Source organism: Podarcis raffonei, chromosome 9 (genome assembly GCF_027172205.1).
Source record: "Podarcis raffonei isolate rPodRaf1 chromosome 9, rPodRaf1.pri, whole genome shotgun sequence".
NCBI classification, from domain to species: Eukaryota; Metazoa; Chordata; class Lepidosauria; order Squamata; family Lacertidae; genus Podarcis; species Podarcis raffonei.
Genome location: NC_070610.1, coordinates 40,987,519 through 41,012,826, shown reverse-complemented (window position 1 = coordinate 41,012,826; position 25,308 = coordinate 40,987,519). Strand labels below are relative to the sequence as shown.

At 42.7% G+C, this 25,308-nt stretch overlaps 1 protein-coding gene across 4 annotated transcripts in view; it reads left to right on the top strand.

The window, feature by feature from the left end:
* The first annotated feature begins 659 nt into the window (after positions 1–659).
* MND1 (meiotic nuclear divisions 1) overlaps positions 660–25,308 on the top strand; it is a 41,356-nt gene continuing 16,707 nt past the window's right edge. For all 4 annotated transcript variants that reach the window (XM_053403080.1, XM_053403078.1, XM_053403079.1 and 1 more), the window contains exons 1-4: positions 660–792; positions 6,482–6,547; positions 7,814–7,871; positions 10,645–10,793. In XM_053403080.1, coding sequence (XP_053259055.1) covers positions 790–792; positions 6,482–6,547; positions 7,814–7,871; positions 10,645–10,793 — 276 coding nt within the window. In that variant the 5' untranslated portion in view covers positions 660–789. The remainder of the gene's footprint in view (positions 793–6,481; positions 6,548–7,813; positions 7,872–10,644; positions 10,794–25,308) is intronic.

Here is a 25,308-nt window from a genome sequence, read left to right as displayed (position 1 = left end):
GGCATAGCAGAATACTGTACTGCTGGTAGGTTTTCTCACTCTTGTCAGATGTAGAGTAAGGAGCAGGGAGAAACCCCCGTGCGAAAAAGCATCGCGGAACATAGACTTGGGGTGGGGAGCTTAGATTAGAGTCCCGGAAGCCGGCTGAAGCGTGGTCCTTTTATTTTTCAGACTGAAAACGCGCTACTGTTTTATGCTGCTGCGCGTTTGTTGAAAGACAAATGAACGAGAGAGAAAGAGAGAGATCCCCTTTCCAATTTTGTTCCTTGTTTCAGACGTCTATATTGTGGGCTTATTAATAACTTTATTTAGATAACTAACTCACTGTGCGAGTTTGCAACATACTGTGTTCCAACAGCGGTCATTAAAAACGTAATAACAAATAAAGAGCAAATCAACAACGGTAAAAAAAAACAACCCAAACCCTCCACGGAAAGCAAGTAAGCAAACGTATCTGCAATCCAAACCCAGCAACTGAGATACCAAGAGCTCGGCTACGGCGACGTCCATTTTGGGAGGGCGGGGGATTAAGGGAAGCCGGCGAAAACGTTCCCGGAAGTGTGTTCTCTGGCGCGCGCTTCTCCCACTTTTCTCCCTCCTAGCTCTATGGAGATAAGGGTGGAGCGAGAGAGGCGGCGAGTTATAAAGGGTAGGGCTCGGCGGGGCTGCAGTACCTCCTTAAAGGCGTCAGGTGGCGGTAGCGTACCAGAGAGGGAGGGGGCGGAGCAGCGTCGGCGTCTCTTTCCCTCAAACTCAAATTCCCGCCATCCGGGGAGGGAAGGAAGAGACATGGTAAGCTATCGCCGCCGCCGCCGCCTCTTGGGCTCTCCGCGCTCTTGCCGGGCTCCTCCCGCGCCGCCAACCGGTTCCCTGTGCGGCGGGGATGCTGTGGCTGAGGGCGGGTTCAGGTTGCAGTGGAGCGGGTGGAATGCGCTGCTCGCGGGGTCGGCGCAGGCGGCTATTCGGCAGGCGCAGCGCGGAGGGGGCGACCCCTTAAAGTAGCTCTCCTGCTCCCTTGCTTTATATGAGAGCACAGCTGCCTCAGAAAAAAAGGCCCTCCACATTAATGGACTTCTTTCCCATATGTTGTTGTTGTTTAGTCGTTTAGTTGTGTCCGACTCTTCGTGACCCCATGGACCAGAGCACGCCAGGCACTTCTGTCTTCCACTGCCTCCCGCAGTTTGGTCAAACTCATGCTGGTAGCTTCGCGAACACCATCCAACCATCTCGTCCTCTTCTCCTTGTGCCCTCCATCTTTCCCAACATCAGGGTCTTTTCCAGGGAGTCTTCTCTTCTCATGAGGTGGCCAAAGTATTGGAGCCTCAGCTTCTGGATCTGTCCTTCCAGTGAGCACTCAGGGCTGATTTCCTTAAGAATGGATAGGTTTGTTCTTGCAGTCCATGGGACTCTCAAGAGTCTCCTCCAGTACCATAGTTCAAAAGCATCAATTCTTCGGCGACTGGCCTTCTTTATGGTCCAGCTCTCACTTCCATACATCACTACTGGGAAAACCATAGCTTTAACTATACAGACCTTTGTTGACAAGGTTATGTCTCTGCTTTCCCATATATATATATATATCCCGCCCTTCTTCCAAGGCAGCCCCCCAAACTATCTTCCATGTTGTCCTCTCAACAATCCTGCGAGGTAGGCTAGGTCCGAAAGTGACAGTGAATTGCGTCATCGTGCCTGCGGTCAGAATGAGGGGGGTTGACGTCTCTCTGAAGACAGGCATTGATTTTGATGGGAGATAAGCAAACATTAGCTAAATAAATGGGGGAGACGGGTGTCCTTTTTGTAGCTGTATTCAGCAGTGTGCCATTGAGGCATTCATAGTGGTTTATACCAGAGAAGGAGGTTCCCCAAAGAGGGGTTCAGGGACCACCAGCAGTCAGTGAGTTTCATTCGGAGAGATCCTGGAAGGTCTGTGGATTTATGACTGGAAGACTGCTCATCCAATGCGTGAAATGTTTGTATGGAATCCTAATGTTATTTTCACAGGTTCTTTTATTTATTGTATATTAGCGTGTTGCAATTTGAATTCTATGGAATAAAATATAAAAAAATTAAAAAGCAATTAAAAACCAAACGGCATCTAGCATAGCACATTGCAGTTGTTGCAACAGACAGAAATATTATTAAGTAGTCTGCCAAGACCTTTGACGTTTTTCAACCAGTCTGTGGGAAAGTTTGGGAATCACTGTACTAAACCACCCACACTATGTCCCACTGTATAGTTTGTAGAACTTCATAGTAGAAGTACAAATGACTCAAACCCTAACCTAGTTTGTCCCTACTCATCCTGGTTATAGCACTCTGAAACGTTACCAGCTCAAGGTCACACAGTGAGCTTCATTGCTGTTCAGGTCTCTGAGCCCGGGTCCCACCAGCTGTAATTTAACATTGCAGTATTATTATTTTCCACAGTGGACAGCCAGTTGTTTCTGGGTGGCCAAATTGAGATTTGAAGTTGTTTATTCTGCAGTTCAATACCTTGGGTTAAGAACTTAATTCGCTCTGGAGGTCCGTTCTTAACCTGAAACGGTTCTTAACCTGAGGTACCACTTTAGCTAATGGGGCCTCCTGCTGCTGCCGCGCTGCCAGAGCACGATTTCTGTTCTCATCCTGAAGCAAAGTTCTTAACCTGAGGTACTATTTCTGCGTTAGCGGAGTCTGTAACCTGAAGCGTCTGTAACCTGAAGTGTCTGTAACCTGAGGTACCACTGTACTCTTAACTGTAACACCATTCTTCTCTTATATCTCTCTTACATATACACAACCTAAATTTTGTTACACTACAGTTGTATTCTTATGACTGCTTACCTGAGGAAGTAAGCCCCATTCAACATAGTAGGGCTTGACTTTAGCTCTGAATGCTTTGGGTTGGGTTGCTCATTAATAATCTAGAATAGGTGCTGTCTGTCCCATCCCACTGTACTGTATATATATATATTTCTTTGCTGAACCAGTGCAGGGCCATATATTGGTTAGCCAAATGACGAAGGCTTACAAAGTGATCATAATAGTAATGGTCATTCCCTGTCATTGTGCTAAAATCCCATCAGTCCTAGAGATAATGTACTGCTTTTACTGTTACTGCTAGTGGCTGAAAGACTGATTCTCTGTGAATTTATGTCTAATCTGTTTAAATTGGAATTAAGAACATAAGACAACCCTGCCAGATCAGGCCAATGGCCCATGTAGTCCAACATCCTGTTCTCACACTGGCCTGCCAGATGCTTGTGGGAAGCCTGCACACTGAACATGAGCACAACAGTACTCTGCCCACCTTCAGTTCCTATCAACTGATATACAGAGGCATAATGCCTCTGACAGTGGATGTAAAACATAGTATAATGAATTATGTTAGTTCTAATGAACCTAGCATGGCTAAGATGCTTGTCTTTTGATCATGATGCCATCCTTGGGCTACCAATTTTCCTTTCTATATGTCAGCTTTAACAGCTGCATGAAAGTTCAGAAGCAGAGCCTTTTGTAGCCCATAGAGGTTCAGTGATAGAAAAGGATGACGAGTGCCTAAATTTTATCAGTTGTGCAGTTGTTTAGTACAGGGGAACAGTGCCAGAAGAAAAGATGGGAACCCGTAAGGTGTGAACTGAAGAACACTCATATATCTTTACTTCCTAAGCGTCCTGGACGATGAGTTATTCAGGGTGATCTAGAGAGAATATAATTCACGTTAAGCTTTTGAGCTAGGAGTGGGCTAAATATTTAAATCCCCCCCCCCCAAAATCTGCTTGCATACTAGCGAAAGGCAGCAAGCTCCTGGTCTTTGTGCATGGACTATAGCATAAGTTTGAATGACCAGTTGTTCATTTCCCCATAGCCTTTGATTATACTGCACATACTCAACAAGTAAGTTTCAATGAAAAGGAAGACACGCAGGAACATGTGGGAAGCTGACTTACATTACCAGCATCCTGTATGATAAACTGTAATTCTTATTCTTTGTCTGGTTTGCAAGTAGTAGGCTTTCATGCGCACAACTAGTAGAGATGCAGCTGCTTATCCACATTGCAGTGCCATGAACCTGCAGGAAATACCTTGCAGACTAGCACCGCTCAGTAAATGAAATGAGGGGTTAAAAATCTCTGTTTGGGTTGAACCAGGTCAGTTACCACAACCTCTCTTCAGTCCTGCTGCCAGCAGCTCCGCTAAAGTTCTCATGCTGCTGAGTTTTTAACACTTATAACACCTGTTGCTTCTCACACATTCTGAGAATCACAAGTAAAACCACGCTGGGTTAAAGAGCATGTAGATGTCAGCATTTCCAGGCAAGTATAATAGAACTCTCTGTAGGACAGAAACTTAATATTGCATCTTGTCACTGCTTTGGGTTGAAAACCCACGTCCTGGCATGTTTACTTAACTTGCTTCCCCAAGAGAGTGAAAGGGTTTTTTTTCCACACTGTGGCTTGAGACTTTTTTAATGCAATATGTCTCCCAAGTGCATTTTAGTTTTTGTGTTACGCTCCCCAGATATAACACGTATAACAGAGCATGTGTCCCAGCCCTATATTTAATATTGTGCCTGGTAGCCACAGGCAACTAGGAATTTTGTGCAGGTGAGTGAATTGGCTGATGGAAGAGGGGTAGATCTTTCTCCATTTCTTCTCCTCCAGTCCACTTGATTTCTGTGGATTAAGTAAACTCGGCTATGTCTTTTCTCTAAGCCTATTTAAGAAAAAGTTTTTTTTTTAATTAAAAAAAAATAGCCTAGGCCATTATTTTGTGTTTCTATGCTGGCCACACAGAAGGGCTTCCACCTACTCTGCAGCCAGTATGGAAACAGACTATACAAGCTCTTTCAGGGCTATGGTTTGTTTTGTTTGCAGGCAAGTATATTGTGGTCTCATTTACAAGGCCACTGTGACACACATTTATATATTACTGAGGATGTTGCTGCGGGGGGGGGGGAACAGCCCTCTTGCTGTGTGAATGGTGGTTACTGCTGTTGCTGCTTCCTTAAAAATATGCATTCTATTACAGTGGTACAATGGGTTACAAATGCTTCAGGTTACAGACTCCGCTAACCCGGAAGTAGTACCTCGGGTTAAGAATTTTACCTCAGGATGAGAACAGAAATTGGATGCCTGCGGTGCAGCGGCAGTGGAAGGCCCTATTAGCTAAAGTGGTACCTCAGGTTAGGAACGGTTTCAGGTTAAGAACAGACCTCCAGAACAAATTAAGTTCTTAACCAGAGGTACCACTGTACTGGAAATGAGCCATGCATAGCAACCCTGTGCATGCTTAATTTGGAATATATCTAACTGAAGGAAGTGTGACTTCTAAGGAGACATGAGTAGATGCAAAAGTATCAAGTAATCAAAATGTATTGATTATTCTGGGAAGTCTCAGATTTTCCTGTTGTATGCCATCTCTTGGCATGGCATAGATGAGAGAGGCAAGGGAAGAGAGGTTTGGAGTAAGCAAACAATTACTTCTGTGGTAGTTTACTTAAAAAGAAGACGCTTATTTTGCAGGTGGTGTTAGTCATTGTTTCAAATGTTGTTACTCATCCTAAATGTGCTGCCTGCCAATATTCTGAATGTGGGTCATCATGCTTGATAATGCTTGTGGTGGATAATGAGTGGTGGAATCATATGCTTACCTGGAAGAGCGTCCCACTGAATTCAGAATAGACATGCATAGGTTTGCAGTGTAGGACAGGCTAGCAATATTTAGGATTCATTCAAATGTATTTGGAAGGAGAGGTTATGTAGTTTGCAGCAAGAGTCCTGGGCATACCATTATGGGTTCCCCTCCGACCCTTGACTTTCCCTGTAACAGCTAATTGCTAAGCTTCTTTAAAAAAATTTAAAAGTGCCAACAACTGCTGCAAGGAAAACCCAGGAGATCGCTCTGAATGTGCATTCCCACTCATATTCTCAGAATTGCATGCAGTTTTTATTCAAGGGGGGTTGTCACAGCAGGCTTTTCTTCTGAAGGGCTGAACATGAACAGAAACTGATTCTGCATATTCCGGTAATTAGGTCTTAGTAGTTCATCGACTACATACGCCAAAATCAATATAATCTAATAATACCAATTAAAGTCTTAATGCACTTATGTTGCCAGACCCACACCAGGTGTAACACCATGACCTCACAACGTATCTTGCCACCCTTCTTTCCCATCTTTTAATGCAGCACCAATTTATGAGCTTCTTATTCCTTCCAGCAGAGATTTAGCCAATTGTCTCATTTGGATTCAAGCCAAGATGGAAGGTTCTTGCATAGTAGGCTTATAACTACTATAACCCAAAGCCATCTACTAAAACACTACTTAACAGTCCATATGGGAGGCATAGGAAGTTAATGTGTATACTGAGCAGTTCAATTGTTGCTTTTTATTGTATCTTTCTTTTGTATTTATATTCTGTTCACTGCTTTGGGGACTTTTGAGCCAAAGCACTCTGTTTATATACACGACAACATAACATGTTTTTCCCCCTATTCAGTCAAAGAAAAGGGGGCTGAGTGTTGAAGAGAAGAGAACACGGATGATGGAAATATTTTTTGAAACAGTAAGTAATACTTTGTTGTTGTAGGTAACCTTATGAATATTTTCACAGCATGTATTGACCCAGAATTGAAACATACAGTTGCCAAATGTGTGTAGGGCTGGCCCAGAACTGATTGCTGCAAACTGAATGCTTGTGCCAGAAGCCCCCATAATGTCAGAAAGGATGTGTACTACAATGGGGTGTACTCTCAGCTTGCACAGAGAGCTGGCTGTACCAAAACCAGTATGAGAGCCTTTGACCTGCATTCTCCTTCTGGTATGGTGAGCACCTATTGAAGTTGGCTACCTGTGTGGTTGACAACCAGGACTGCATTAATTAAAGCAGAGATGTTTAAACCCCACACATTCTTGGACTACAGCTCCCATCATCCCCAACCATTGGCCATGCTGACAGGCTGGTGGGAATTGGAGTACAGCAGCATTTTGAAGGGATGCAGCTTTTCCATTCTTTCTTTAAAGTAAGATGTTCCAAGATGTTTTCAGAAATCAATCTGTATGTAGCTCTGAATTGCATAAACCTAAATAACCCCTAGTCAAAGGTGACTATGGGGTGCGGCGCTAATCTTACTTTTTAGGCCAAGGGAGTCGGTGTTTGTCCAAAATGCAGAAATGTCTTCATGCTTGAGACTTCATATATATATATATATATATATATATATATATATATATATATATGTGTGTGTGTGTGTGTGTGTGTGTGTATGTATATATATGTGTGTGTGTGTGTGTGTATATATGGATAATTTACTGTTTCCAATTTGCCCAGTAGCAAGTGTAGACTTGTCTTGATCACAAATAAGTAAGGTGGTTTTAGATCACATTCACACCATACATTTAAACTACATTAATACTGCTTTAACAGTCATGTCTTCTCCTAGGAGGCCTGGTAACTGTAATTTACCCTCAAAGAACTACATTTCCTAGAACCCTTGACAAACTACAGTTCTCAAGATTCCTTGGGGAAAAGCTATGACTGCTAAAATGGTATGAGAGTGCTTTCAATGTACAGTACGGTATGGAATATGACCTTAGATAATTCCTGGGAGCTTCTTTTGCTCCCAGAAAGGCGCAGGTAGGAAATTAATCAGAAGGATTACCAGTTCCCATATGTGAAAGCAGTAATGTGGTGCAGTAACTTATGTAAGCTGCAAAGAGCACTGAGTCATAAATGTTACTCTTAAAACCACAAGCCCTTAGATTAATTGAAGGAATTTCAGAGTCATTGTGTGATTATGGATGATGTGTATGTTATTTTTATTTGTGACAGAAAGATGTATTCCAACTAAAAGACATTGAGAAAATTGCTCCAAAAGAGAAAGGAATCAGTGAGTACCTAGACTTATTTCCCACCAACCTTTTACTCCGAATAGCAAACCGTTTTGCAAGGGTATCACATCATAGCTGTCAACTTTTCCCTTTTCTTGTGAGGAATCCTATTCGGAATAAGGAAATTTCCCTTAAAAGGGGGGAAACGTTGACAGCTATGTATCACATCCTGTTCATGCATAAACTTTAAGAACGTGATCTAAATAGCAGTATTGTAAGGAACTATAGGAGTGCTGTGCCCTTCATGGTGTAGGTGAGGGGTAGGGAACTGGATCTGACCATCAGGCAGATCCTTACTTCTCCCTTCCACCCCTTGCCCCATGGGCCAAGTTTGGCAGGTAGATGGGGGTGCCCACATATCAATCACCTGTTGTCACAGTCACACCAGGGAACCCATTTTTGTCTTGGTGTCAATCAGCTGATTGTTGGGATTTGCACAGTACCATGTATGGAGTTATGCAAGCCTTGACACCTGCTTGTCAGTGCTTGCAGAAAGCTATGCACAGGTATTTGCAGGAGTTGCCAATCTGCTGGTCTGTGGTGCTTGCAGACTCCCTTTGGCCCAACCACTTATTTGCATGCCTCATACCTGATGTGGGTGTGGCTTGGCTAGAACAGCCTGATGGACCAAATGGAGAGGCCCAGTGGACTGAATTAGGCCTGCAAGCTGGATAGTTCCCTATAGTTGCTGTAGGCTGATAAGGGAGGGACAAGGGAGAAACAAAACATACTGACCTTGTTGTTGGTGTGGAATTTCTACACACATATAACACTTCTTATAAGGTGCCCTGCTGACAGTGCTCATTCCATCGAAATGAAGCCTCTTGCTCCATAATTAATATATAATTGAAATGCTAAAAATGGGCTGTGGGGGAAGGTAGTTGTTTTCTTCTTTGGCCAGACAAGTGATTTTTTTTTTAATAAAAGGTGAATGCTTAATTTTTTTGGTTTTGTAGCCCATTTTAGGAATTCAAAGTATGTTGCATATAATTGTTTCTGATATACCTGCCAAAGAGACCAGTTCTATTCCCTGTGTCCCTCTGCAATATGTCAGCTGTGGTTATGTCATCTGTGTGCCAGATTTGGGCAGCAGGGGGACATAGAGAGGCAATTTCAGCAATGCTTAAACAAGTCTTAAATTTTTTTACTCTACAAATTTTCTGTACTCTGAACAACATCTAAATCAGGGGTTACGTGGCCAGTAGTCAGAGATTATGGGAATTGTATGCCAACAACATTTCAAGAGCCAGAGATTCCCCATACCTGCTCTAGATATGATGACTTGTATCCAATTGACATTATTAGAAATTACTAATGTAGAATCATTCATTTTAGTGGGCTACCCTGAGTACAATGTGATTCAATACACTAAATAACTTTTATTTGGGCTGATTTTGGAGACTAGAGCTAAGTTTTCTGTGCCCGAGACTTTGTATGCATTTCCTTTTCACTGGCTTATTTTAGAAATTATAATGAGCTGTGAGATTTAAGCTGGCAAGGGCTAGATACCCAAATAAATAAAACTTGCATCATGCTACTATTCAGAATTATCTTGGAACAGGTAGAATATAAAAACAATACCCCTTCCAGTTTAATTTAATAAATAATATTAGTAATAATAATAATACCATGACCTCGCAATGATAGCTGTTGGATGAGTTCAATAAGTCCCTTGGAAACTCTACGGACGTGGCCACTTGACATCTTCCAAGATAATAATGCCCACTCACATTATAAAGAGCTCATAACCCACCTACTCTCAGCAGCCAGAAGCATCATAGCCAGACTGGATAGACCTGTCAGGAGTAAACATGGTCCGATGGTATCAAATAGTATAGGAAACAGCCTTACTAGAAGAAAAATTAACCAATCAACTAACATGGGGACAAATAGAAGAAGACACCTTCACCCTGGTTGGGTTTCCCTTTATCACATTCATAGCCCAACAAGATAACAACAATAAACCGCTGACAGCATACAAATCAATATGTCTAGCCTGACCCAAAAACCCACACACTCACACACATAAACAAATCTCACCACATCCAACCAAAGACAACCAAGCACACCCTAGGCCACCCCAACCCTTCTCACCACCAAGGAAATATAACAGGTGAATAGAAGGAGAACCCACACATGTGACACTGACACAGAACCCCACACATACACTAAGTAGAAAAATAGAAGCATTGCCACTCCACTCCACCCCATGCTCCTTCCCCCTCTTTTCTTCCCAACCTAAATACTGCGTGCAACACTAATGTCTCACAACAAATAAGTGATCTGTAGAAAACACAACTTGAAAAAAGAGACAATGCACATATTTTTGTAGACTAAGAAATCTTTAATAAAAATTAAATTTTTATTTTAAAAGAAGTGGCGTCTTGGTATTGACAGTAGCATACCCTACAGAAGCACCCTTAGTTATTCCGCTAGAGTAGAGTCTTATGTCATCCTCTGAGGTGTATGTCACATGACTATCTTCCCATCACATGACAACTTTCATGCCTTGTGGCAGAGATTCTCTCAGAAGTGCAATATGAGCTTCCTGGGTCAGGCCAGTGGCTCATCTAGCCCAGCACCCTGTTCTCACAGTTGCCAGCCTATGGGAAGCTCATGCTCAGCAAGCCTAATTTAATCCATACTGTCCTGCAGTGACTGGCAGAATTTGCCCAAGTACCATACTTGTAGTATATAGTATGGTTTCAGAATTAGCCAGAGTTCTCAATGTCCAGTAAAAGTGTTCTAATGCAGTGTTTTTGTCCTTGACAGCTGCTATGTCGGTGAAGGAGGTCTTACAGAGCTTAGTCGATGATAGTATGGTGGACACGGACAGGATTGGGACTTCAAATTATTTTTGGGCTTTTCCAAGTAAAGCTCTTCATGCAAGAAAGCGTAAACTGGAGGAACTGCAGAATCAGGTAATTCAAGGTTTATAGTCTACCTGCCATCCACCACATATGAATGGAGGGATGCCTGAAGGCCAGCATACTCTCAAGTAACATTTCCCCCCTCTTCTATTCTCACATTAGTTAATAAACCAACATAGTGGTGGTTGTAAACCTGGCCTGTTACATAATTTGAAGCCACTGGCCTTTTCTCTCAAATATTTATTCATTACAACTATTTATAATCCGTTCTTTAGGGCACAAAGACTTTCAGAATGTCTCTGCATGTAACCTAGTTCTTTGGCCCTAGGCATATGTTTTGAGCTGTATGCTTAATAGATAGCACTTAAAATATTTACTGGGCATAATAATCATTTTGCATCCAAGATGTTTAAATTCTAGATTATGACCTCAGCATTCATAGTCTTAACTATTATTAACTTAGATGCATACATAGTTAAGGGCAGCAGGGCGTGGGGTGGAGGAATAATCCAATGTATGGTCTCTTTTCAAAAAGCAGAGTTTGTGCCTTAGGGAAGGTTGGAGGAAATACACAATCCCATGGTCTGTTCTTGATTTCTTTACTACTGTAAAGGAACAACAGTGTGTTCCATCTGTGCTGAGCCTTCTACAGAATTAGTTGATTCTTCAATAAAATAATTATTAAATTGAAATATTCCTCTCTCTGGGAAATGATCTCAGACTTGTATTTTCCCCTGTCGTGGATAGTGTGCCATTCAATCAAGCTGCAGTAAAGCACTGATAGCTGAAGCCAAATTACTTTGGTAATTACAAAGCACCACTACCGCAGAAATCTAGTGAAAAATATACAGGGATGTATTGGTTCCTTTAAGGAAATGAAATTCTAAGATTCATATGGAATGAATGCAGTTAATTTTTCAGTGAATGAATGCCCTGTAGAATGGGGCATTTTAAGTGCTTGCTCAAACTACTTCCTAACAACTTAGAAATCTCTTGTGACTTCAGAAATGAAAAAAAAATCTGAATTTTCTTTCTATACGTTAACAGCTGTTCATTGTACTGTCTGTGGCAAAATGAGGAAAGGGATACTGGTCATAGGGAGGCGAGGATCTGTTTAGTGCTCTGAACCTGGAGGAAAGTATGCTTTAGGGGTCTTTCTTCTTGTTCTCTGTGAGTGGGGGAAGAGACCACCATCTTGTAGCCTACAATTATTCCACTTTCCAGTCTTCTTTTACAGGATTATTGGATACAAAAAGCTTCGTGGTGGTTGTTTGATTAAATGTTAAGCTTTAGTTGACTAATTGTGAAAAAGTGACAGATTTAAATTCAACTGATTGAATTTGATGAAGGTGTTGCCATGTGTTAGGTTTCCAAGGGGTTGCTCGAGAGCAAGCAGGCAAATATCTCCCTGCTCGGCTGAGAAGCCTTGCTTTTGCTGCAAAAATTAACCTTATCTGTGCGGAGCGCCACTCTCCCGTGGCTGACTCAATTGCTGGCAGAATCCGTGAGTGGGCGGCTGTCCCCAGCAAAGCAATTTCTTGACGCCCAGTCTGCGCTTCCTCTCTCTGCGCGGAAGCCTACTGCGCAAGGAGGGCGTGGGTAACGGAGGACCCCTCTCCTCTCCGCTTTGCCCAGGCAAGGTGTCCTGGCACCGCCTCGCCTCCTCCGAGCCCTGCAGCTCCTCTCCACTGGAGGCATGGTTACTCTCCTCCATTGAAGAGGAGCTGCTTCCCACGATCCTTGGAGGCTCTCTATAATCCGTTCGGCTTTTCCTCTCTCCCTCCTGAACCGATGGCAGTTCCCTGACACCGTGTTTGCTGTAGTGTGTTTTTGCTGCAAATCTTTGAACTTTACATCCCATAAAACCTATCCTGATCATGACTGCACCAAGAAAGAGATGTTGGGATCATGGTGGCTGCCCAATGAAAATGTCAAGGTAGTGTGCAGCCACTGCAACAAAAAATAAAATTCTATGAATGTTGAAATATATACAGGACAGACAAATTAAAGATTCAGGACAGGCAAAAGAAAGCACTTCTTCAGGCAGTGCAAAGTTAACGTCCGGCATCCAGTCCCGTCAGATGTACTGATGGCCACCAACTTAGATGGCTTTAAAAATGTATTGGGCAAGTTCAGAGAAGATAAGGCAAGCCATGATAGCTGTGTACTGCATCCAGTTTTGGAAGCAGTATGACTGAATACCAGGAACCGGGGAAGACAAATGAGGAGGGTACTTTGGTCTTGGTGTCCTGTTTGTGGCTTCCTGTAGACAACAGATTGGCCACTGTGAGAACAGGATACTGGACTAGATGGTGCCATTGGTTTAATCCAGCAAGGCTCTTCTTTTGCTCCCTTACAATCTTGCATGCTTTCAGATTGTGTGGGGATAGGGCAGGCACAGGCAAACTTGGCCCTCCAGATGTTTTGGGACTACAACTCCCACCATCCCTGACCACTGGTCCTGTTAGCTAGGGATGATGGGAGTTGTAGCCCCAAAACATCTGGAGGGCCGAGTTTGCCTATGCCTGGGATAGGGTACCAACCGTGGGGTGTCATGGTTAATCATTCTTTAATGTTGGAGAATATTAATGCGGCAGGTGCTTTTTAAATACGTGCCAAATACATTTATGCATTACTTTGTATATGCTTCAAGTTATTTTATTTAACAGAACAGGACTAGGTACTCAGCTATTACTTTCAGCAGGTTGTGGATCAGCCTGATCAGCTATAGCTTCAAGAGTAAATGTTCCGACCAATGTGTCATTGTTTTAATATTGCTGTTTCTCTTGATTAAAGGTTTCCTTAAGCTCCTGCAAAACCTGTATTAGATTCATGCATATAGGATTTGTTCATTGTGAATAGTGAGTTGTGTTAGAACAGTTGGCCACCCCCACCTACCTCTGTTATCCTGCAGAGTTCAAGAAGACAGGACTGTTACAACATTTCTTAAGTATGTTTTTATCTGGTTACATAAGGTTTAAGGTATACCTATTAGTTACTAGTGTGGGGGAGGATATTGTCATAATATTTATATACGGGCTCTAACGAAGCCTTGTACAAAAAGAATTTTACAACTGGTGTTGCCTGCAGGCTCACAATGTAATTCTTCAGAAAAGTAACTTAATTGTGTGCCTCATTTGAGTATGGCTTACAGGATTGTAAAATAGTCTAATGAGATGTCAGTGACTGTGTTATTTTCTATTTGATGCTTATTGGATTTATGGCACAGGTGCCCCCAAAGATTCCATTGTTGCAGCTTTTATTATTTACCACTTCTTTTCATAAACAACATGCTGTACAGAACACAGAATGCAATCTAGTCTCTACTCATAGGGCACTGCTTAAAGGACAGAAAACGGAACTTTTCTTAGGAGTGGGGACAGCTGTGTATGAGTCACAAAGGCAGGAGTGAGAGTTTAAAGCAATGCATGTTGACATAACAAGCAACCTAGTATGCTGGTTGTGTCTTTATTGAAGTGTGCTGTCATAGTAAATTGATATCAGAATAAATGTCAGTTGATAACCAGTTTCTATAACCAGGCGTGCTTAAATCACCCTCCTTCTCACAGGTCAATTTGGAATGGGCTCTGGTAAAACAATTTATTTTTTTAAAAATCAGGAAATAGAAACCTGGGCTGGAATAAAATTACCTGGTGCTGAAATGACAACAAAGTAAACTCAAAGTACCACCACTAAAAAGGGTCTTATACCAATTGTCATCCATTGATGGCACCTGGAGAAGGACCTCAGTAAAAATATAATAATAATAATAATAATAATTATTATTATTATTATTATTATTATACTCCACCCATCTGGCTGGGTTTCCCCAGCCACTCTGGGCGGCTCCCAACAGAATATTAAAAATGCGATAAAACATCAAACATTAAAAAACTTCGCTAAACAGAAGAATAGGTGGAGACAGGTGATCTTTAAGGTACCTTTGTCACACAGGCAGCTGCTTTATACGGAATCAGACCTATTAGTCTCTCTAGATCAGGTATGTCCAACTCCCAAGAGACTGCAATCTACTCCTACAGTTGTTGACCTTTTTTTTCGCCAATTGATCTGGATCACACAGTCGACCAGGGATGCCCCGCGATCAACCAAGATAGTGATCGACTGGTTGGACATGCCTGCTCTAGATCAGTGTTCTTTGTATTGATGTTGCGATTTCATCCAGAAGACATTCCCAGGCCTACTTGAAGTTGCTGGTGAATATCACTGACCTATGGCCCTCCCCCAAAGCATTAAAGGTCAAAGCTAGTCCGTTAAATTGGGCCTGGAAGTGGATTGGGAGTAGTGAAGTTGATAAATACTCTTACTTTCCAGTCCCAATTAGCAAAATCAAAGCTCTATTTTGAAATAATTGAAGTTTGTCAGCAGCCTTCAAAGGTAGTCCCACCTGCAGTGCATTTCAGTAGTCCAAACAGGAGCTTGGAAGAGCCTTGCAACATCGTCTCTATGCTGTTCTAGAACACTGGTGCAAAATCCCAAGCACCAGAATTCCTGACAACACTAGTAAACACCCAGGAGCCCTTGGAGGTACATTTTGCAGAGGTTCAGGCACATGAGATGCTGCTGCTGTGCACGAGGCCTTGGGATGTAGGAAAATATGGAAATGCTATTTAGTGGGCTCCCCTTCATGGATCACTGCCTTGCCGTGGCGAAGGGGCTTGAAGAACTCAGAGAAGCTATGAACTACGCCGAGCAGGGCACACAAGATGAACAGGTCATAGTGGAGAGTTTTGACCAAACGTGATCCACCTGGAGGAGGAACCGGCAAGCCACTCCAGTATCCTTGCCAAGAAAACTCCATGGACAAAGACAACAGGCATATAAAAGTTATGACGCTGGAAGATGAGCCCCTCAGGTCGGAAGGTGTCCAACATGCTACTGGGGAAGAGCGGAGGGCAAGTACAAGTAGATCCAGAGCTGATGAAGCGGCTGGGCCAAAGCCGAAAGGACGCTCAGTTGCGGATATGCCTGGAAGCGAAAGGAAAGTCCAATGCTGTAAAGAAAAATATTGCATAGGAACCTGGAATGTAAGAACCATGAGCCTGGGTAAGTTGGAGGTGGTCAAAAATGAGATGGCAAGAATAAATATTGACATCCTGGGCATCAGTGAACTAAAATGGACGGGAATGGGCGAATTCAGTGCGGATGACCATCACATCTACTACTGTGGGCAAGAAACCCGTAAAAGAAATGGAGTGGCCCTCATAGTCAACAAAAGAGTGGCAAAAGCTGTACTGGGATGCAATCTCAAAAATGATAGAATGATCTCGATACGAATCCAAGGCAGACCTTTTAACATCACAGTAATCCAAGTTTATGCACCAACCACTGGTGCTGAAGAAACTGAAATAGATCAATTCTATGAAGACTTACAAGACCTTATAGAAGTGACACCAAAGAAGGATGTTCTTCTCATTATAGGGGATTGGAATGCTAAAGTAGGGAATCAAGAGATAAAAGGAACAACTGGCAAGTTTGGCCTTGGAGATCAAAACGAAGCAGGGCAAAGGCTAATAGAGTTCTGTCAAGAGAACAAGCTGGTCATCACAAACACGCTTTTCCAACAACACAAGAGACGACTCTACACATGGACATCACCAGATGGGCAGTATCGAAATCAGATTGATTATATTCTCTGCAGCCAAAGATGGAGAAGCTCTATACAGTCAGCAAAAACAAGACCTGGAGCTGACTGTGGCTCAGATCATCAGCTTCTTATAGCAAAATTCAAGCTTAAACTGAAGAAAGTAGGAAAAACCACTGGGCCGGTAAGATACAATCTAAGTCAAATCCCTTATGAATACACAGTGGAAGTGACGAACAGGTTTAAGGATTTAGATTTGGTGGACAGAGTGCCTGAAGAACTATGGATGGAGGCTCGTAACATTGTACAGGAGGCAGGAACGAAAACCATCCCAATGAAAAGGAAATGCAAGAAAGCAAAGTGGCTGTCCAACGAGGCCTTACAAATAGCGGAGGAGAGAAGGCAAGCAAAATGCGAGGGAGATAGTGAAAGATACAGGAAATTGAATGCAGATTTCCAAAGAATAGCAAGGAGAGACAAGAAGGCCTTCTTAAACGAGCAATGCAAACAAATAGAGGAAAACAACAGAATAGGAAGAACCAGAGATCTGTTCAAGAAAATTGGAGATATGAAAGGAACATTTCGTACAAAGATTACCATAATAAAGGACAAAAGTGGTAAGGACCTAACAGAAGCAGAAGACATCAAGAAGAGGTGGCAAGAATACACAGAGGAATTATACCAGAAAGATATGGATGTCTCGTACACCCCAGGTAGTGTGGTTGCTGACCTTGAGCCAGACATCCTGGAAAGTGAAGTCAAATGGGCCTTAGAAAGCACTGCAAATAACAAGGCCAGTGGAAGTGATGGTATTCCAGCTGAACTATTTAAAATTTTAAAAGATGATGCTGTTAAGGTGCTACACTCAATATGCCAGCAAATTTGGAAAACTCAGCAGTGGCCAGAAGATTGGAGAAGATCAGTCTACATCCCAATCCCAAAGAAGGGCAGTGCCAAAGAATGCTCCAACTACCGCACAATTGCACTCATTTCACACGCTAGCAAGGTTATGCTTAAAATTCTACAAGGAAGGCTCAAACAGTATGTGGATCGAGAACTCCCAGAAGTGCAAGCTGGATTTAGAAGAGGCAGAGGAACCAGAGACCAAATTGCAAACATGCGCTGGATTATGGAGAAAGCTAGAGAGTTCCAGAAAGACATCTACTTCTGCTTCATTGACTATGCAAAAGCCTTTGACTGTGTTGACCACAGCAAACTATGGCAAGTTCTTAAAGAAATGGGAGTGCCTGATCACCTCATCTGTCTCCTGAGAAATCTCTATGTGGGACAAGAAGCTACAGTTAGAACTGGATATGGAACAACTGATTGGTTCAAAATTGGGAAAGGCGTACGACAAGGCTGTATTTTGTCTCCCTGCTTATTTAATTTATACGCAGAATACATCATGCGAAAGGCTGGGCTGGATGAATCCCAAGCTGGAATTAAGATTGCCGGAAGAAATATCAACAACCTCAGATATGCAGATGACACAACCTTGATGGCAGAAAGTGAGGAGGAATTAAAGAACCTTTTAATGAGGGTGAAAGAGGAGAGCGCAAAATATGGTCTGAGGCTCAACATCAAAAAAACGAAGATCATGGCCACTGGTCCCATCACCTCCTGGCAAATAGAAGGGGAAGAAATGGAGGCAGTGAGAGATTTTACTTTCTTGGGCTCCATGATCACTGCAGATGGTGACAGCAGCCACGAAATTAAAAGACGCCTGCTTCTTGGGAGAAGGGCAATGACAGGCCTAGACAGCATCTTGAGAAGTAGAGACGTCACCTTGCCAACAAAGGTCCGTATAGTTAAAGCCATGGTTTTCCCAGTAGTGATGTGTGGAAGTGAGAGCTGGACCATAAAGAAGGCTGATCGCTGAAGAATTGATGCTTTTGAATTATGGTGCTGGAGAAGACTCTTGAGAGTCCCATGGACTGCAAGAAGATCAAACGCATCCATTCTTAATGAAATCAGCCCTGAGTGCTCACTGGAAGGACAGATCGTGAAGCTGAGGCTCCAGTACTTTGGCCACCTCATGAGAAGAGAAGACTCCCTGGAGAAGACACTGATGCTGGGAAAGATGGAGGGCACAAGGAGAAGGGGGCGACAGAGGATGAGATGGTTGGATAGTGTTCTCGAAGCCACAAACATGAGTCTGACCAAACTGCGGGAGGTAGTGGAGGACAGAGGTGCCTGGCGTGCTCTGGTCCATGGGGTCACGAAGAGTCGGACACGACTAAACGACTAAACAACAACAACAACAACAACATTTAGTGGGCTAAATAGCCGGGAGAGCTGCAGACTTGGCAAACCAAACTGGGCCTAAACTACAGAGAAGGTTTCAAACTGGCTCCAAGGAGTTTGTGGGGCTGAAATATTTAAACTCCCAAAGTGTCTGGTCAGAGATTCCCTTGGCCTCGTTTTGCCCTGATGTGCAAGCTTTCAACAAACAGGGAATCGTTTTCGTAAGGAAGTTTTCAAACATGTGATCTTGCAGTTTGCAATCAGAAGTGGCAGTCCAAAAAGGACTGCACAATATGCCCCCCCCAAAAAATTTAAAAAATTCCCCACATTTGAATTGGGCCTTAATGTTCTGCTTCGCATACCAACAAATTTCTGTGTTGCCTTTGGTCTAGAAGATCCATATGCTAAAATGTGTTTTTATCCACATGCAACCAAATTCATGCTTTATACATAGACTGGGAAGATTTACTCCCCTCAAAAGAAAGTTCTGTCAGTATTCAAAGACACCCATTCAGCAACTGCTGTTATAAAACCCTACAGTTTTTTTAGCCTTTGAGGAATTGCTGAACCACACCCAGCACATTTTGGACCAGCAGTGGTGTCTGACTCATCTGCACCCAACCAGGAAAACAAGACTTTTTCTGCTCCTTGGAATTTTTAACAGTATGACTAAACCTGGGTGCATTCTGACTTGGTGAAATGGCCCCCATATTCCTGGAGAATCACAATTTTTGGACCATTATGTCCTATATCAAGCCATCTGTGATGTGGAAGGTAATAGCAAAAACACCTGATTTGTATGTTTCTGGTAATTAGTGAGCCTTACTCTAGAAATATAGTATCCTATCCACCCATAAAGCAGAGACATCACCTTGCCAACAAAGGTCCGTATAGTCAAAGCAATGGTTTTCCCAGTAGTGATGTGTGGAAGTGAGAGCTGGACCATAAAGAAGGCCGGTCGCCGAAGAATTGATGCTTTTGAACTATGGTACTGGAGGAGACTCTTGAGAGTCCCATGGACTGCAAGAAGATCAAACGCATCCATTCTGAAGGAAATCAGCCCTGAGTGCTCACTGGAAGGACAGATCCTGAAGCTGAGGCTCCAAGACTTTGGCCACCTCATGAGAAGAGAAGACTCCCTGGAAAAGACCCTGATGTTGGGAAAGATTGAGGGCACAAGAAGAAGGGGACGGCAGAGGACGAGATGGTTGGACAGTGTTCTCGAAGCTACCAATATGAGTTTGACCAAACTGTGGGAGGCAGTGGAAGACAGGAGTGCCTGGCGTGCTCTGGTCCATAGGGTCACGAAGAGTCGGGCAGAAGAAGAAGAAGAAGAAGAAGAAGAAGAAGAAGAAGAAGAAGAAGGGAGTTTGGATTTGATATCCCGCCTTTCACTCCCCTTCAGGAGTCTCAAAGTGGCTAACATTCTCCTTTCCCTTCCTCCCCCACATCAAACACTCTGTGAGGTGAGTGGGGCTGAGAGACTTCAAAGAAGTGTGACTGGCCCAAGGTCACCCAGCAGCTGCATGTGGAGGAGCGGAGACGCGAACCCGATTCCCCAGATTACGAGACTACCGCTCTTAACCACTACACCACACTGGCTCTCTTAGTCAACTAAGTGACTAAACAACAACATCCACCCATTTTAATTAATTTACATGGAACTTCCGTTACAAATGTGTTTTTCAAACCTTTATCTTGCCTCTCTTCTCAAGAGTATTCAGAAACATTACAATCACTTTCATTTACAGGAAACTGAGACTGAAAGTGACTAAGCCCAAATCATCATTCCTGAGCCTTTGGCAGATGAGATACTTCAACACAATTCCACCCAAGACCAGACAAAACCTAGGGTTATGCTACTTTTTGAATGACGACAAACTGTAATCAGTGTAGATAGATGGCCAACAGCCAAATTAAAGTAGAGTAAAAAATAAATAAATATTATTTTTAAAAACACCCCTACAGACCTGATCATGCCCTGTTTGGGTCTTAGAATTATACTTTGGGGTTTAATTCTAAGACCATTTTGTGGTTCACCTCAGATGCCAAAATGTATTGTCAGTCGTTGATTTCGCACTGTTTCTGTGCTTTTAACATTTGCATCGCAGGCATACATTTTGCAGGTCATGTTTATCCAGTCATAGCTTCTCCATGCTGGGAACAGGTTTAATTGTGGGATTTCTGCCTGCATTGTAGTTCTCAAAGCTTTGCCAGGGAAAAAAAAGTTTGTAAGTGGAAAAGGAGGGCTGCCCCTGGGCATTTGGAGTTAACAGCAGACTGTGCTGAGGCTAGCCGGCACATGAACAGCCTTGGGTGAACTGATTAGCTGTAGGTTTGGGGTGCAGAGTAGCAAGTACATTTTCAGTAGAAGCAGATATACCAGTGGGAAAATGAACCATAAACGGCGGGGAGATCAGGAACACTGCAGCCAAACAGTGAAAGAAACAGAGAAGTCGATGCACAGGAGGACATGGGAACTGAAGCTCAAGTTAGTTGACAGCTGGGCAGCTAACATTTGCATTCGTGGTGCTTGCCTAATTCACATACAAGATGGAGGAATCTCTGACTTGTTTCTCTTTTTTCACTCCCAAGGGGGCTTTGAACTGGGCCAGAATGTCTAGAATGTTGAAAGTAGAAAGCCCAAGAGTATAGGAAACCTTTCTGTTTAGTTGGTCTGTAATAGTTGTACTGTGAATAGGCAATTTTGAGTTAGAATTGCAGAATTCCATCATGTTTGCAGCTGTCAGTATGAGCTAGAAGACATTGCTTAATTCATTCACAGTCTGCATTCTAGGTTGCTTGGTAGATTGGGTACCTACTGTAGAGAGACTGATAATCCTAGACAAGGGTGACTTCCTGTATTGCTTAGGTTCTACACCTCTTCACTTTGCTCCTAACGTTAAGACCTCTTGTGACTTAGACCTCTGCTCCAATGCATAGTTTTAGCCTGCCATCCTCATGGTGATGGTGATGATTTTATGAATCACATTTCATATATAGATTTCAAGGTGATTTACAATAAAAACAACTGAAATAGGTTTTAAAACATTCTCCCCCCAATCCAGCTGAAAAAAGGTTGTTGAAACAAAAATGTCTTCAGTTGTAAGTCCATAGCAGCTTGAGTTGGATTTACTTCTGAGGAGATGGATTGGTGATTATGGAACAGAAAATAGCTCATCAAAATGCTAAATGGGATTTGGTGCCAGGTAAAGCATGTGGGAGGATTATGGATATGCAAAATCACACATGCTTGCTGATTTTGGGTAGATGCAGTTAAAGCTCTCCTTTTTATTCTCTGCTGCCTCTTTTAAAACTGAATTGGTGTACCAACCATCTGTCCCTCAGGCCAAGCCAGAGAGCTCAGTTATGAGGCACTGAGGCTTTGCTCTGCCTTTTCAATATACAAAAATGTTCCCGTTCCAATTTTGTCTTACTATGAAAAGCAATACTTTGCCTGAATTAATTAGTTTCTGTTTGCTAGCTGTAAGGTTTTCTAATTGGCAAAGCAAAACACACACACACATACACACACACTTTTTGCAATTGCACACTTTTTGCAATATATATGCCATGAACAGAATTAATTAAATAAGAAAATAAGAGATGCACTGCACTGATAAAATGATCTGTTGTAGAATATCACTATATAGTTAATCAAAAGTCTTACTGCAGTTATGACAGAACCGCTCAACAAATCCAGTGTATTAATCTGGATGTTATTGTCTGCTTGCTACAAGTAGAGGGCAGCTGGTGTCTAAGAGTTGCTTGCAGATCTATGGGTGGTATCCAGTGTACTTGATCCAATGCCACAAGGATTTCTGTTTGTGCGACAGGGACTTCCTTTATTTTCCTCTCTCTGTGTGCAACCTCCCATAATCTGCTCCAGAGGCTTGAGAACCCCCCAAAACAGAACAGATTAAGTGGGGGGGGGGGGAGAGGAGAGGGGAGGAAGGTTCTGTTCTGCAGCCAAAAGTCCTTGTGCTGATGAAATCAATGCACTGTATTCTTCCCAATAGATCCAGACAGTTCCTTGTAAACTAGATTACATTTACCAACTAGCATTTACCGGTAAATGCTGAAGCCAGGTACTTTTTTGGAATACATAGTAGGGCATTACCATTATTAGGGCAACCAAAATGTTACAAATAGTGTGCAAGCTTTTGAGTTCTCCAGAATGCATTAGCTGGCTAGATAGAACATAAACAGAAGCCAATGGGGTGAGGGATTTTGACTGACACTGGAGTCTGCTGGAAAGGGAAAGTAGCAGTGGACATGAAAATGAAACTCTCTTAGATGCTATTTGGGTTGCACCAAGACTTGTTGCATGTGTCCTTCCCTGCTCCTGCTGGAATTCCAGGACGCAAGCCAGAGTCTGGCTTGTTGTGACATTGGAACCTGGGCTTGTGGTTTGTTTCCCCCAAACAAACCACAAACATTAAGCCAAGAACAAACCTTGGCAACGTTCATGGTTTATTTGGAGAGAAACAAACTAGGAGTACGTTCGGACATCATGATAAACCAGATTCTGGCTTGTTTCCCTGTGTGTTCACTTTAAACCAGTTTGCTTTATCTGTGGTTTAGATTTAATGTGTAAACCAGGCTACTAACATTTCCCTGTTCCTGAGGATGTGGCCAGATTCATGGCATAACAGTCAGTTTTTAAATTTTATTTCTATGATGTATGCATGTGTGCATGCCTTTCTAGATTGCAGGTGTGCAAACCATTATCACTGGTTAAGAACATAGGATTTGTATGGTGGTCAGAACCAGTGCTTTTCTTCTAGAAAAAAGGTGCCAGTACTCACCATGAAGTTGTTATAACAAATGCCACACTTTTAACCAGAGCTTTTCTTGGGGGGGGGGGAGTGCCGGTACTATGTATCCTTGAGTACTCCCTGGAGGAAAAAAGCAATAGTCAGAACTCACTTGTGATTACTTTAGCATTGCAGTTTGTGTGTGTTTTAATATGTCCTTATGCCATATTTACATTGTTTTCCTGGCTATAAAATATTAAGTGTGTTACAGTTTTAAAAGGTCATTGTAGCAGGGAATACTTTTCAGTGCCTGCACTTAAAGGACATTGGTTTGAATTCTAGCCAGTTCATATTTTATGATTAGGGCTTGCATTTGCGTGAGCAACACCATGATCGTAAACATGGCTATCTGGGAGAAAGGGTCATTGATTTCATCACAACTTTTTTCTTCTTCTAATATGTGTTCTTAGCACTGCAGTGAGGTTTGAAGAAACTTTTCTACTACAGTGGTACCTTGGTTGTCGAACGGCTTGGCTCCCGAACAAATTGGCTCCTGAACGCCGCAAACCCGGAAGTAAGTGTTCTGGTTTGCGAACTTTTTTTGGAAGCCGAACTTCCAACGCGGCTTCTGCTTGAGTGCAGGAAGCTCCTGCGGCCAATTGGAAGCCGCGTCTTGGGTTTTGAACGGTTCCAGGAGTCGAACGGATTAAGTTCGACAACCAAGGCACCACTGTACTACTAAACAGAGTTGTAAAACAAGTTTAAGGGAAGATTTCATGTTAGTCTGCTTTAAAGTTTTGGAATCCGGAAAGCGGGTATCTGAGTTTCTGCATTTGACTAGAAAAAAACCAGGAGATGAGGTCTGCAAATCTTTGCAGTGGAAGGACACCTTTTAAAAAGGCTTCACCATAAAAGGCGATGTGGATAGAGTGGGAGCTGTAAGTACTTGTCAGTGAGTCAACAAAAGAGAACCTTAGCAATGTCATTTGAATAATGTGTTGTGAACTGTTCTTAGTCTTGTGCTGGAAGAATGAATCTGAAAAAGTGCTATGTAAGCAGGATTTCTGGAGGCCTTAGAAACACAATAGCCTCTGCATTATAAGTATTATATGCACTATATTTTGTTGATAATTGAATTGCTGGGCAACTTAGGAGCATGTAAGGTTACTGCTTAGCCAATGGTGCTTTTTTGACAGTAGTTGCTAATAAACTATGAACGTACACTGGAATCCCATCTAGTCTTTTTTTAATGCTGAAAAGAGCTGTGTAAGTGTATTCACATGAACTCTGCTTGAATTCATAATAAATATAGTTGCTGTTCATTTCATTAAACCCCGTCTGTCTTTGTTGCATGGTATCTAGAAGGCCTGCACAGCTTGACACCCACCAGCTGTTTATGGTGACCTTTCAGTGGTTTCATAAACCACCTTGATGCAGTTTTGAAGATACCATAGCAAGAAGTTTAAAAGCTCACTGGCCCCAGTACATGGCTGGTAGGTTGTATTCAGCTTGGTGATTCAGTTGTTGTACCCCTTTGATATGTAGGTATCTTTGTTGTTTCACCCAGAACAAATGTGTTGCTTCAGTGTAGCAGATCCATCATATCCATAAATGGTTATATGTGCAAATTTCACATTGTGGGAGAGGCAGACCCCCCCCCATATTGGAGTTCTCCTGAAAAGAAATTGTGATGGCAAATCTCTACGTGATCCACCACTTGATCTGAAGCAGATGAGGGTATCCCACCGCCACCACGGCAAGAGACTTGATGTTGCATGCTTGGAAACTTAAAGATGCACTTGCGGTCTGAAGTGCTACAGTCCAGAATTAGATTTCCTTCCTCATCTGCTATTTGTGAGAACTAGGACAAAATACTGAAAGTGATCTATAAGAAATGAAGTGCTCCTCAAGCTCTAGGATGGGTGTTTGGAATTTGGGATTATCTAGCCTTGTTTCTTGACAC